Source organism: Cibotium barometz, chromosome 42 (genome assembly GCF_041138505.1).
Source record: "Cibotium barometz isolate CiBa-2024 chromosome 42, ASM4113850v1, whole genome shotgun sequence".
In the NCBI taxonomy this organism is placed as follows: Eukaryota; Viridiplantae; Streptophyta; class Polypodiopsida; order Cyatheales; family Cibotiaceae; genus Cibotium; species Cibotium barometz.
The window spans coordinates 13,728,305-13,741,056 of record NC_141087.1 but is presented as its reverse complement, the minus strand read 5'-3'; the positions used below and the strand labels follow the sequence as shown (position 1 = coordinate 13,741,056).

At 49.4% G+C, this 12,752-nt stretch overlaps 1 protein-coding gene across 4 annotated transcripts in view; it reads right to left on the bottom strand.

Moving 5' to 3' along the window:
* The window catches only part of LOC147614186 (uncharacterized), a 40,210-nt gene extending 28,795 nt beyond the window's left edge, over positions 1–11,415 (bottom strand). For 3 of the 4 annotated variants that reach the window (XM_086780726.1, XM_086780728.1, XM_086780729.1), the window contains exons 1-4: positions 11,016–11,415; positions 10,434–10,638; positions 10,100–10,301; positions 9,708–9,901 (exon numbers count right to left, since the gene is read on the bottom strand). In XM_086780726.1, the coding sequence (XP_086636852.1) occupies positions 9,708–9,901; positions 10,100–10,301; positions 10,434–10,638; positions 11,016–11,169 (755 nt within the window). In that variant the 5' untranslated portion in view covers positions 11,170–11,415. The remainder of the gene's footprint in view (positions 1–9,707; positions 9,902–10,099; positions 10,302–10,433; positions 10,639–11,015) is intronic. The other variant, XM_086780727.1, reaches the window with a different exon arrangement.
* Between the last annotated feature and the right edge of the window lie 1,337 nt (positions 11,416–12,752).

The window sequence follows — 12,752 nt, the reverse complement described above, 5'->3', positions numbered from 1 at the left end:
ACTCGCCCCAGCAGAGGGGAGATCAGGGATCTTCTTCAGGCCCGCCTTCTAGCAGATGTGGGCAAGATCCTGGATGTACAGCTCTTGGGCCGAGGACATTATCAGATCGAGTTCGAGGCCGCCCAGAGCGTTGCCAAGGTCCTTGCCATGAGTCCTCTGGACATCAGGGGTGCTCGGGCTTTCTTCAGGCCTTGGCAGCATGGATTTGACCCAGCTGCGGCGGAGCAGGGAGAGCGCCTCTTCCATATTACAGTTTGTTTCCCTGGTCTCCGCCGGGAGTATCTTCCGCTCCTCTCCAGGCTCGGAGCATTGGTGGGCTCGGTTCTTGAGACGGGCCCCTCAGCAGCTTCAGTGGTGGCCAGAGCAGCTGGGCTACCTTCGGTCAGAGTGTTGGTATCTGACATCTCCTCCCTTCCTAAGGTCATTCAGCTACCTAGGATAGGGGGGGGGTGGATAGATCAGAGAGTGGAGTTCTAGGGGCTCCCGAACCAGTGCTTCATTTGCAGGCAGGTCGGTCATCTGGCCAAGGCCTGCCCTCGCAGGAGACCCCGACCCTCACCACCACAGCAGCAGGCTACTGATGGCCCGCCCACAGATTCGGCTCGGCAGGCTGCCTCCGGGACACCTGCTCAGGCCACAGAGACCTCGGAGTGGCAGCCTGGACAGGGGCGCCGCCGAGGGAGACAGCCACAGCAGCACGCCCAGAGACCGCTGCAGCAGCAGCCACAGTCTCAGCCTCACTGGGTTCCCGTGAGGAACAGCTTTGCTCCCCTTCAGGAGGAGACCCCTGCAGCGACTGAGGACCAGGAGATGCCAGCTCCCCCTTCTTCACCCCCCCCCACCCCCGTCCCCTCCCACCGCCTCGTCTCCACCTTCGCCTCCTCCCGCCTCCGCTCCGGTTTCGGCAGCGGCTCCCTCTCCACCTCCCTCGCCTCCCCCTCCTCCCCCTCCGCCCGCCTCACCTTCCCGGGAGACCCTGGCAGTTCCCTGGCGCTCACCTGCAGTCCGGAGAGCGCTGAGCACTGACCTCGCTCGAGCATCACAGAGGAGACCTATGCCGATTAGGGCCTCACGGATTTCATCTATCCGCAGTCGGCTGAGTCGCCTTGGTATTAGACAGCGCTCGGAGGCCTTTGATTATACCTTTACACGGCTTTTTGGAGCAGAGGGCCCCCATGAGCCAGCACCCATTCGAGTTCATGTAGTGATACCTCCGGCCCGCGGGGAGGAGGCACTAGACTCAGCGGTGGCCTTCTCGTTCCCTCTATGTGGACCTTGTGATCGGGAGTGGACTCTAGAGCTCGCTCTCAGCACTTTGAAGACTCAAGCAGTTGAGTTTTCTCACCACATGAGCGATCTGGAGGTGACTGATGTGATAGGCCGACTTTGGGAGTTGGCTCATTTTTTCTTGGATCCCGGGAGTGTGGATACCTCAGGGATTCGGCATTTGGTCGTGCGCATAGTGGCAGACTTGGCGCGCGACCCTGGATATGTGAGTATACACGAGGTTTCTCTGTCAGAGCAGGAGGCAGTCGCCATGGGCCACAGCCACTGGCACCTGATCCGGGATTCTTGCAGTACACCGGGTGGGCAGATTCGCAGCCGTTCGGATGGGGACTACTCTCCATCCAAGCCGCTTGCGAAGGCCCGCCGTACGGCTGAGACAGCATCCACCTCAGCAGGGCATCCATGAGGATCATCTCATGGAATGTACAGGGCCTTGGCGGAGCACACTTTATACGCTATCGAGGTTGCTTGAGGCAGGAGCTTCAGAGATGCCTGGTTGGTGGCAGCATTGACATTTTGATGATGCAGGAGCACCACTTGGGTGAGAGCAGGATCCGGAGATATGGTTCGGTGATGCCTGGTAGATGGGACACTTTTTGGTCTGCAAGATTTGGTCCTTTGGGTGGACAGGGAGGAGTATGCATGGTTATTGCAGATGTATGGCGGCAGGCCATTGTGGATCGAGGGATCATTGTGCCTGGTAGAGCACAGTATGTCATTCTGAGGATGCATGATGAGCTATTGGGTGTGCTCAACATCTATGCGCCCAATCATGCTAGTGCCAGAGCAGAGTTTTGGACTCAGGTTACAGATGCATTGCCAGAGGCCGCACATTGGTGTGTTGGGGGAGACTTCAACATGCTCGAGGACCCGGCAGATAGGGTGGGAGGCAGTCATGTTACAGTGCATGGCACGGAGCTTGCAGCTTGGGACCGGTTTTGCATGTCACTGAGGATCACTGATGCATGGCAGCATGGGGCTTTCTCCCGGTCTCAGGACAGTCTTAGTTTCTCTCGGTCGGATCGCCGGCAGGGAGGGACTAATCTATCTCGGATTGATCGCTTTTATGTGGGCGATTGGTTAGGGGAGCGAGGGGGCTCCGTCGGCATTCTTGCTGGCACCTCATTTTCAGATCATGCGCCAGTTATATTGACATTGGAGGAGGGGACACGGGAGCCCAGCTTGCAGTTGAGGATCCCAGAGAGGATACTTGCAGATCCCAGTCTCGCTTAGGACATTGAGAGGATCTGGCATGATAGTCAGTGCTCTGACCAGGATGCAGCGGGCCAGTGTGCCCAGGGACTCATTGATCTTAGCTCTTTTCTACATGCTGCAGCTTTGACACGACTGGGAGAGATTCGCGAGCGGGAGCAACGGCTGAGACGCAGCCTTGCTTCGCTACAGCGCCTTCAGGAGCAGCAGCCTGCATGTGAGTGGGTGGCGTCCCAGCTGAGCCAGGCACGCCAGGAGGTTAGAGAGGTAGAGGAGCAGAGACATGAGTTTTACTATCGTCGTCAGGCCTCTCAGTGGACGCAGCTTGGTGATAGAGTGACTGGGGAGTTTTTTGAGATCACTGGACCCCGTCATGCGCGAGCAGGAGTTCGCCAGCTTGGTAGACCGGATGGATCGATAGCTACTGAGCTCGGGGAGATCAGAGCCATTGCCACTGCTTTTTATAGTGACCTGCTTTCAGCGGAGCCAGCCACTGAGGATCGAGATGTGTGCAGACAGACTGTGTGGGCCCATGTGCAGAGGAGGGTCACAGACCATATGCGCACAGTTCTAGGTGCGCCTCTGTCAGAGATTGAGCTTGCCGAGGCCTTGAGGGTCCTGCCGCGACATAGTTGCCCAGGGGAGGACGGACTGACGCCGGCCTTTTTTATGCGCTATTGGGACCTTTTGGGGCCAGGCCTCCGCAGGGGCTTTCAGCATGTTTTGGACACTGGGGTGATGCCGCAGAGCTTTTCAGAGGGCTTGATCTATCTTATCCCCAAGGGGGAGGGAGTATCGGATGACATTCGGCATTGGAGGCCTATTACGATCCTCAATACTGTCTACAAGGTCTTAGCAAAGGCCTTGAGTTTGAGGATCCAGCCCTTCCTGGGGGAGTTGATTCATGCTACTCAGACAGGATTTGTCAAGGAGCGCAGTATCCTTGACAACATCTTTACTTTCTGGGAGGCGACGGCCCGAGCTAGGTTTCTTGGCGAGGACTTGGTCGTGATGCTTCTCGATTTTGAGAAGGCATACGATAGAGTTGATTGGGGATTCCTAGAGGGCACTATGCTACGCCTGGGCTTTGAGCCAGGATGGATCAGAGGGGTGGCAGCTTTGTATTCCACAGCTCGCAGCCAGGTGCTGATTGCAGGAGGTCGAGGGCCGAGTTTTGAGCTGACCAGATCAGTCCGTCAGGGGTGTCCTCTCGCCCCTTTCCTTTTTCTCTTCTTTGCGGAGGCTATGAGTATGTATTTGACGGCAGAGGAGGTTGGTTTGAGAGGACTCCAGCTCCCAGTCCGGGGGGAGGATTTGCTTGATGCTGAGTTTGCAGACGACACGGGCTTATTTTTGCATGGCCAAGAGGTCAATCTTATTCGGGCAGAGCAGTCGCTCCAGGTTTTTAGTGCAGCTTCGGGAGCATTGATCAATTGGCGCAAGACAGTGGCCTTTTGGATCAGTAGTGCTCCCACTCCGGCATGGAGCCCGGACCCCGGTTTTAGATGGATCCCTCCAGGCACAGCAGTGCGGTATTTGGGATGCCAGATTGGCCTCGATTTGTCACCTGAGCAGCAGATTGCCCCGCTTCTTCTGAGCATTCGGAAGAAGCTATTGTATTGGAGTACAGCTCGACTATCCTTGGCAGGGAGGGTGGTGGTGGCAAATCAGGTGCTGTTAGCGACTATGTGGTACATTACGTCTTGCTGGATTTTCTCGAGCTCTTGCATCAGCCAGGTACAGAGGCTGATCAGGAACTTTCTGTGGTCTGGGCGGGACGGTCAGCCAGCTCGGGCAAAGGTTGCATGGGCAGTGATTACACTTCCGCTGGCTCAGGGCGGTTTGGGCATTATAGATCCAGTCGATCAGAGTAGAGCCTTATTGGGGAAGCTTATTGTTCGGGGGTTGCTTCCAGGCGCTGAGCCTTGGAAAGAGCTCCTCTTGCAGCGACTGCAGGCCCGGGCGCCTCCTGCAGGGGGTACTTGGGCACCAGAGATTCGCTGGATCTTCATAGAGATGAGGAGGACAGGCCTCAGTAGAGGATGGGAGGACAGATTTGCTTTGAGTATCCTGAGAGCTTGGGAGCTGCTAAGACCGGGGCTCTCTCAGCGGCCTCCTCCTTGTGTTGAGGAGCGGGCCAAGCAGCCGCTCATCTGGAGCCCAGCGGTTCGTACAGAGCAGGGTCATATGCTGGGTTCTCGGCCTCGTCTAGCCTGGGGACCTTTAGCGGCAGGCCCAGCTCGTAGTTTTGGAGACTGGCAGGCTTTCTAAAGTCTACCAGAGGAGACCCAGGTGGAGAGACTGAGTCACTTCAGAGGGGGGTTGATTATGAGGGATGATATTCAGGAGGCACTTACAGAGGAGTGGTTCACACCTCTCGAGCCAGTGGCCCCACGGTGGATGGGAGCCTTTACACAGTTGGAGATCCTGATTGCTGTCAGAGCTAGCACTGAGGATGGCAGATGCCTCTATTATGAGATTCAGGATGAGGGCAGACTCCAGAGAGTGGAGGTGGAGTCGCCTTTGGTTGCAGAGTGCACCTTTCAGAGGATTCGGGTAGTGGCTGCCGCTTCTCGGAAGTGGCACATTGACCCCGACCCTGCTGACGTGCTCCCGGATTGGCGCATATGGGCATATGCAGCGCGCCCTTGGCCCGGCTACAGTGGGACCCCGGGGAGTACGAGTGGCATGATCCTTATGCATCCCTTGAGGCCACAGAGATCACCTTTTTCCAGTATACTGTTCGGCTGGGACGGCATATTTTGATGGCGAGGAGGACGGTTTCTCCAGCGGCAGCGGGGCATTGGCGATTGCAGGGACTATCACAGGAGTTCCTGGAGGATTTCTGGGCTCGGCTCTGGGCTAGTCGACAGGCCCGCAGGATCTCGGCTTTTCAGTGGCTGGTCGCCCACAGGGGCTCAGCAGTTGGCACTTGGCTTGTTTACAGCGGTCTTCCGGCGGCCTGCGTCCGATGCGGCCACCCTATGGAGACACAGAGACATTGCCTTTGGGACTGTCCTCAGGCACAGCAGATTTGACTGCGGATGCTGCGTATTCTGGCCCCCCTCTCTCCAGAGGGTATGTTTACGTGGGGTGCCGCTGCTTGGTCGACTTCGTCAGGGCCTGCTATGGGCTATGAGATGGAGCAGGGCAGTCACGCCATCAGATTTATTAGGGGCCAGCCTCACCTGGTTCCGGCACCGGATTTCTCGTCCGCCAGCTGGACACAGGAGAGGGATTTGCGATGGGAGCTCCTCAGCAGCCTCACCATCTGGTTCACCTGGAGGGCCCGGTGCTTTACGGCCTTTGAGGGGAGATTAGAGCCACCAGCAGAGACTGTTCGGGGGATTTGGCAGGAGTTGATCCACACCCTGCGAGGACAGTACGACCGCATCCGGGGAGACTCGGATGAGGCGATCTTACGGCGCCAGGCCTTTCACACCACTTGGCGCTGCGGCCCGTTCTACACCCTACACACGGGATCCCCCCGTTGGCACTACAGGCCACCTGTTTGGCTCTTCCCCCCCCCTATTGTATGATTTAGCCGCTCAGTTCTTTAGACTGATGCTTGTATTTTGCAGCACCTAGGGAGAGTCTCCCGGGCTGCCATGATGTATTCACTGCTCTTCTCTCTGGTAGGAGCAGGAGAGATCTCTTTTGTAGCCCTACGGGCGTTTTTTACATAACTAATGAAAGGATCTTTTCTCGAAAAAAAAAATATACAGCAGCTGCACTTAAGCCTTGCTCTCAACAGGCAGGCTCAAAAAGTAACGGCTGTGGTTGAAAACTTCTTTCTCTGGTCACGCCATTTGAAAGCATGCCATTATGCATGTAATATGCTTAAGAACATACAGCAAGGTGAAAATTGACGAGAGAAAGAGCAAGCATCTCTGCAGTGCGCCCCACATCATAATATTTCCCAAGAGCAGTCCCCCCCATCCAAACTACAAACACTACATAAGTGCATGTCTTTCCTCCTCTTATTGTAGTTTTCTGTGGAGAAAGGCAGAGTAGCTGTGTGTCTCGTGTGTCTCCCTAGTCTGTGTGTCAACTCCCAAGGGTATACTGCCCCTAGAGCAGAAGCCCCATTTCTTAACACAATCAGTACTCCCACTTGGTGTGCATGGGCAACTAAGTTTGCTACATGTCTCAATGATAATTGTAAGCCAGAGATCCCAACCCTAGAGTGAAGATAAATGCTCATAGCCTTCGCAACCAAATGATAAAGAACTGGAGCCAGTGCACAGCCCTGTCGCTCAGACCTGGAAATTTGAAATTTATCAGCTCCAACATCATAGGACAACACCTACCTATGATCAGATTAGCATGGACTTCATGAACGAATTCCCTTGCTAGCCTAGATCAAGAGAAACACCCAGTGCTTGACCATTGTGGGTAGGTTGAGCAAGTTTGTTATGGTGATACCATCATGCAAGGGTGATGTTACATTGATATCCCAAGCAAGGACACCGTAAGTCCATTCTGTTGTGTCGCTGTGCCCACACTGGACTGTTTCGGCCACCGGACCATCCCAGGGACCCTGGATCACCCCGACGGTGGACCGTTCCATTGGACCATCCTGGAGAATTCGGCGGACCATCCACAAACGGAAGCACACCACCAATGGATACATCATTGAAGGCACCACACTGTCACTCCGATGCATCTACCAAAGATGGGAGATGCCACAAACTCCATCAAGTCTTGTAGGAATCATTTAAATGGCCCTCAACTCATCCTGGAGGATATCCTACATCCTTTATCCTTAACCTTTCCATCTACCTTTCCACCTGGTCATGTTCATTGAGTTGATTCATTGAGTGTCGTAGTCACTTGCCCTCGCCACCTGTGTCATCCTACTCATTGTGACCACTGCTGGGTGTGCACGATACAATGAAGGGCATGTATGCTGGTTGCAACCAAATTTGGTAGGCCGGCATCTTGGACACGAGGCTGCTCTGAATGATTTAGTTTTCCGCATCAAGCATGGGATCTTTGCTCGCATGCATTTTCTTGATATCCCTCGTCGTGCTCCGCATTCTCAGGAATCATCAAATAGCTCAAAGACCTTTAGTATCACAGGCGCTATTACTGGCTGGTGAATTGGAGGGCCAGATGGTGCCACACTCTTGGAGGAGAATATTCTTCCACTCATCAAATATTTTGCCAGATATTTGGTCTGACACCATTCAGCTTCATGGTGAATGGGACTATTTGATGACTCTCCTCTCGGTCTGGTGAGTAGAGACCATTTCTTGGAGACTTGGAGTCATCACGAGATTTTCTTCCACTTGCAGGGCAGTATCCTATGGTGGATGTACATTCCTCCACAGTGGTTTCTGTCCCGCATCTCTTATCTCCCTCCCTGAGATTTTGTATAGGTTTTGTTTTTTGGCATAAAATTTTGCCTTCGAGTGTGGTTGGTCGCACTTATACTTTTTGGTGCTTTAGTGCGTGTTTGTATGAGATTTTGTGGTAATATAATCAGCCATGTTTTACTCAAAAAATTATTGCAACCAACAAGGAAGAGATGCAAGATGTGCAAGAGATCATTGACATTGTAATCTTTATGATGCTCAAAGGCGGCCATCAGCAGGGCGTAGATTTCTGTGTCTCTCTTCATGAAGCCGCGTCGCCAGTGCTTCCCTACCATGTCTCCAACAATGCCCAAGCTTGCAACATCTCTCTTTTGTCTAAGACCCTTGGCGAAGAGCTTCCAAAGAGTATCAATTCCTTAAAACGCACAGGCGTAGGCGACCGTCCCATGTCTACGCTTATTCTCCATTTTTGAGCTCGCTTTCACATCCGTTTGGCCAAAACAACTCCACACTCACTTTCGCCATGTCCAAGGTACCCAATTGATGGAAAGTTGACCGAATTTTCTCAAACTTGGCTCAAATCCTACCCATTTGATGCCCGGTTTGATTTCAAGATCACCAAAGCCATGAATGCCACCTAAATCAAAATTTATGCAGGCCCTAGCATCCCAACTTGAAGTATTTCCATGCTTGAATAAAGATTTTCAAGAAAATTATGAAGAAAAATCAAGAAAATCAAGAAAATCAAGAAACCTTGCATGCCATCAAGAAAGTGCTCAAATTTGCTAAGATCAAGACCAATAACTTGCCAAGATCAAAGCAAGGCTCTGATACCAATGCAAGAAAGGGATTGCACTCAATAAGGATGGAGTGCACACATCCTAGCATTCATTACATGGAATGCACACAAGGGTGGACTACCACAATGGATCCTTGAGCCATAAGCTTCAAGTGAAGGTTCAATATCAAAAGATGTCACAAAGGTGTCAAATAGGTACAAAAGCTGTCCCATAAGTGACTTATATAGTCACTGAGAGGTTTTTTGGACCCAATGGAGTCAAGGCATGGACAAATATGGAGGAAAAGGCAGATTGTAGGAAAATGTGATGTACATATGCTAGTCTAGTAGGTAGTGTGTACAATATGCGTAAGGGTCAAGGTAGTAGATGTAGTATGAAAACACTATAATCGATTGGATAAAAGGATAAATAAAATTGCCATGTACCTGCTAAAAAGGATAGCTGTGCATGAAGGTGCACAAGGAGAAATCTAGATAATGAAAAAGGAAAGCAAGGGACGGGCGGCAGTTTCATTTTAGAAAGGAAGAGTAGTGTCTTTTTGTTGGGGAAAAAGGGACGCGCAGAACCAGTGCTAGGGTGGCTAGTGGTGAGCATCTATGTGGAGTTCACGATGATCCTCTTGTTTACGCAGTGGAGCTGCCAATGTCACCAACAGAGGTGTTCACCAATGTGGGCATCATGCTAGGCCATGTGGTGAGATTTGTGATGCAAGGCCTCCCCCTACACCTAAACCTACTACTAGACTCAACCACTTTGGTTGTTTCTCCACCCAACCCCCACCACTCTACATGTGTGTTGGCACAAAACACCCACACGCACTCGCATGTGCACACACACATTTTCCCTAAATTCATGAGGCCCCAGTATCTTCTGCACAAGCTCTACCTACAGTCAAATGATTGCAAGCAAGCTTGAATGGTTCCTTACAATCATTTCTAGCAGAACCCATAATTCAAGAACAACTTATAGATTAAAACTTGTCTTAGTATAAAAAACACCACCACCATTATGCACACAAAAGTTATCACTATGTGATGCAACCAAATCCAACAGAAAACACATTTCCTTCAATCAAAAGAAAGAAGCATACTTGCAGCGTGCTTGAGGAGGCAAAAAATGAGACCAACAAGGCACTTTGCGAGACAGCTGAAACTGTTCATCCCATGCTCTTTTCGTATATTGTGATGAATTCAGAGACACAAGAGTCCACAAATTCTCAAAATAGCCCTCCACTATCTCTGCTACAGCTGGGCAGTTTGTGATGTAAATACCCAGCTCCTTCACCTGAAACAACACCATGACTCTGAGATTGAGTGTATTGGCTTTCAAGTAATGACACTTGCAGCATGAACACCATCTCCTTACATGATGAAAAGCCTTTAAAGTTGTGAAACACATGGGCATGCCTACATGCTTTAACCACTCAATTTTTACCATTTACATGGCACCAGTCACATGGTGGCTGCAAGCTTAGACCCCAACCTGTGTTAAAGATTTCCAGTCGTTATTTGCAGACCCTACGTAGAGATCTTTCCGGTCGGCGATCCACACTTTTGCATGCACTATGCCAGAGCCCCACCATTGATTTAGCAGCAAGGTGACATTCCTCACATTGGGTCTGGATGCAGCTAAGTCCGCTGATTCTTGATCATAATCAGGGGAAACACCTGAATGTTGGATTATTCTGCGAAAGCCACAGCATGTGTTTTCTCTACATTATAATGGACTTTCTTTGTCCACACATGCAAGATGTGCCTGTGTGTAACATCAGTTCAATTACAAGGTGAACTATGCACATGATTGCAAGACAGTCTACCTCATGTTAATGCCTCTTCGTGCGGCTGCATCCAAGGATTGATAAACTGCCTGCCCGGTAGGCGCTCCAAATCGATTCATCTCATCACTGGAATATCCATAATCTCCTGAAAGGGGGTTGTCTGGCTGTGCTACAAGCTGCCAATACTGTGCCAGTAAATCAAGCCGACTTGTGGCGTTTCCAGCAAGCCATTGGAACACATCACCTGCAAAACTAAAATTCATTTATTTTCTGCTTTGCAAACTGAAAATATCAACAAAGAAATTAAAGAAAAAATCATTATTGTTGCCTTGGCTTGAACTCAAATCAAACCCAACCTGCCCCCACCCCATCAAAGAAAAGAAGATAAAAAGGGGTGGTGTTGTAAACCCCAGATCAGAAAATCAATCACGTTCTAGAGAAGGGGAGGAGGGGGGAGAACTAAAAAAACTAATTTAGTGAGGAAATTTTTAGAAAAACAAAAATGGCATATATTTTAACCAAATTCAAATCCATGAAGGGGGCGGGGGGTGATTAACACGATAATGGTATTAATTAGCATAAATATACCTGTATAATGATGGAATAAATGGGCTTAATTACCTGTGGACAGTAATCCAGGGACGCGGGGCAGGTGAGGGAGATCAGTTGGGATGGATTGAACGAGCCAAGCAGAGCATTCGGCATTGAGGCCGGACGCGCTGTGGATTGTGCATGCGTACAGCATCAACAGGAGGAGAGAGAAGCACAGTGCCATTTTCTGTTCAAACCAAGCAGCACACGGGAGATATAGCGCAGGAACATGTTCTTCTGGGAAAAAAATTTAAAAAAAACGACCTCCCGCCCAGCACTGCTGTGTGTGATTGTTATAACTTTATCATAATCCCACGTTTTCCTGTGATTAGTCCACTGTCCCTCAGTCACATGCCTCCAGGCTCCGCCTGTCGTACCTTCCACCAGCGTACGGCCACCTAAACTTATTTTTCTTTGTGAGGAGTACAACACAGGTGGGCCACAACACACCAGCGCCCACATATCCGGTTTGTAGTGTAATTTTTCCGACTGGAAATTCAGAAATCCCGGTTGGAATCTCACATCGCCTTTCATTTTTAAGGGATGAAATATATATATTTTAGATATAAATCCCCACATCGCCTTTCATTTTTAAGGGATGAAATATATATATTTTAGATATAAATCCCGACATTTGTATGATTTTTAGTGATTTTTAAGTCTAACTCCCAGTTACGCTTAAGCATTGCCTTTAATTTTAGTGATTTTTAAGTCTAACTCCCAGTTACGTTTAAACATTGCCTTTAATTTTAGGGTTGAAAAAAACATTTTTTTCGAGCACTGAAACACACGTCTAGGAGGAGGAAGAGTGCCACTTTATCCACCCTGCTATCATCGCTGCCTTCTTTAATACTGGATAGTTTGAATTACTATTTTTTTTAATGTCTGCACATGCACATGGAGGATGGGGCTTAGGGTTATTCACATGTGTACTTTTGGGAGCCTTGGACTATATTAGACATGGAACTCATGGACATTGGACCTTTATGACCCTTTTGATGATATTTTACTCTATAGATATCTTTTCTTCTTGGAGCTTATCCCCAAGCTTTCATGGTTGATTCATGGAAGTCTTTCCATGTCTACATGTCTAGGTGCTACTCCCTAGGATGAGTCGGACATGTGTGTACTCCATGCTAATGAGTGCAACCCCTTATTGCATTGGTATCAGAGCTCTTGGCTTAGATCTTGATGCTTTGATTAGGGATTGATTAGTACTTAATCATTTTTTAAATTGATTTTTACAAAGTTTTCAAATTTAATAATTTCTTTACTTGAGAAGATTAGCAATGAAATTTGTGTTAATCATTTGTAAATTTATATTAATCACTGTTTTTAGAAACCCTAATCCACTTTGGTTCTTGAATTTCTTGATCTTGATTTTTTTTTTGAAATTTTCTTGATTCCCAAAATTAGGGTTTACAAAAATTTTAGCAACCAGTTTTGAGTGATTTCTTGCATTATCTTACTTAGGCAGCATACGTTATCAAAGATTAATCATTAGAGCCCTTATTTTTTCAAGATTGAAACCCTAGATTGCCAAATTTTTAGTTCTTGAAGGAATACTACAAGAGGAAGGTTGCTATGCAAAATCTTGGTGCGGTTTTCAAGAAGTGTGTAGAATTACTAGTGCAATTTGTTAAAAAAATCTTGGAGGCAGATTGCAAATCTTGCAATCTTTGGTAAAGAAAGATCAAGAATGGATGTTGTGCAAGTCTTGGGAAGATTTTATTACAAGTTTCAACAAAGAAGAGTGCAAAATGGAGT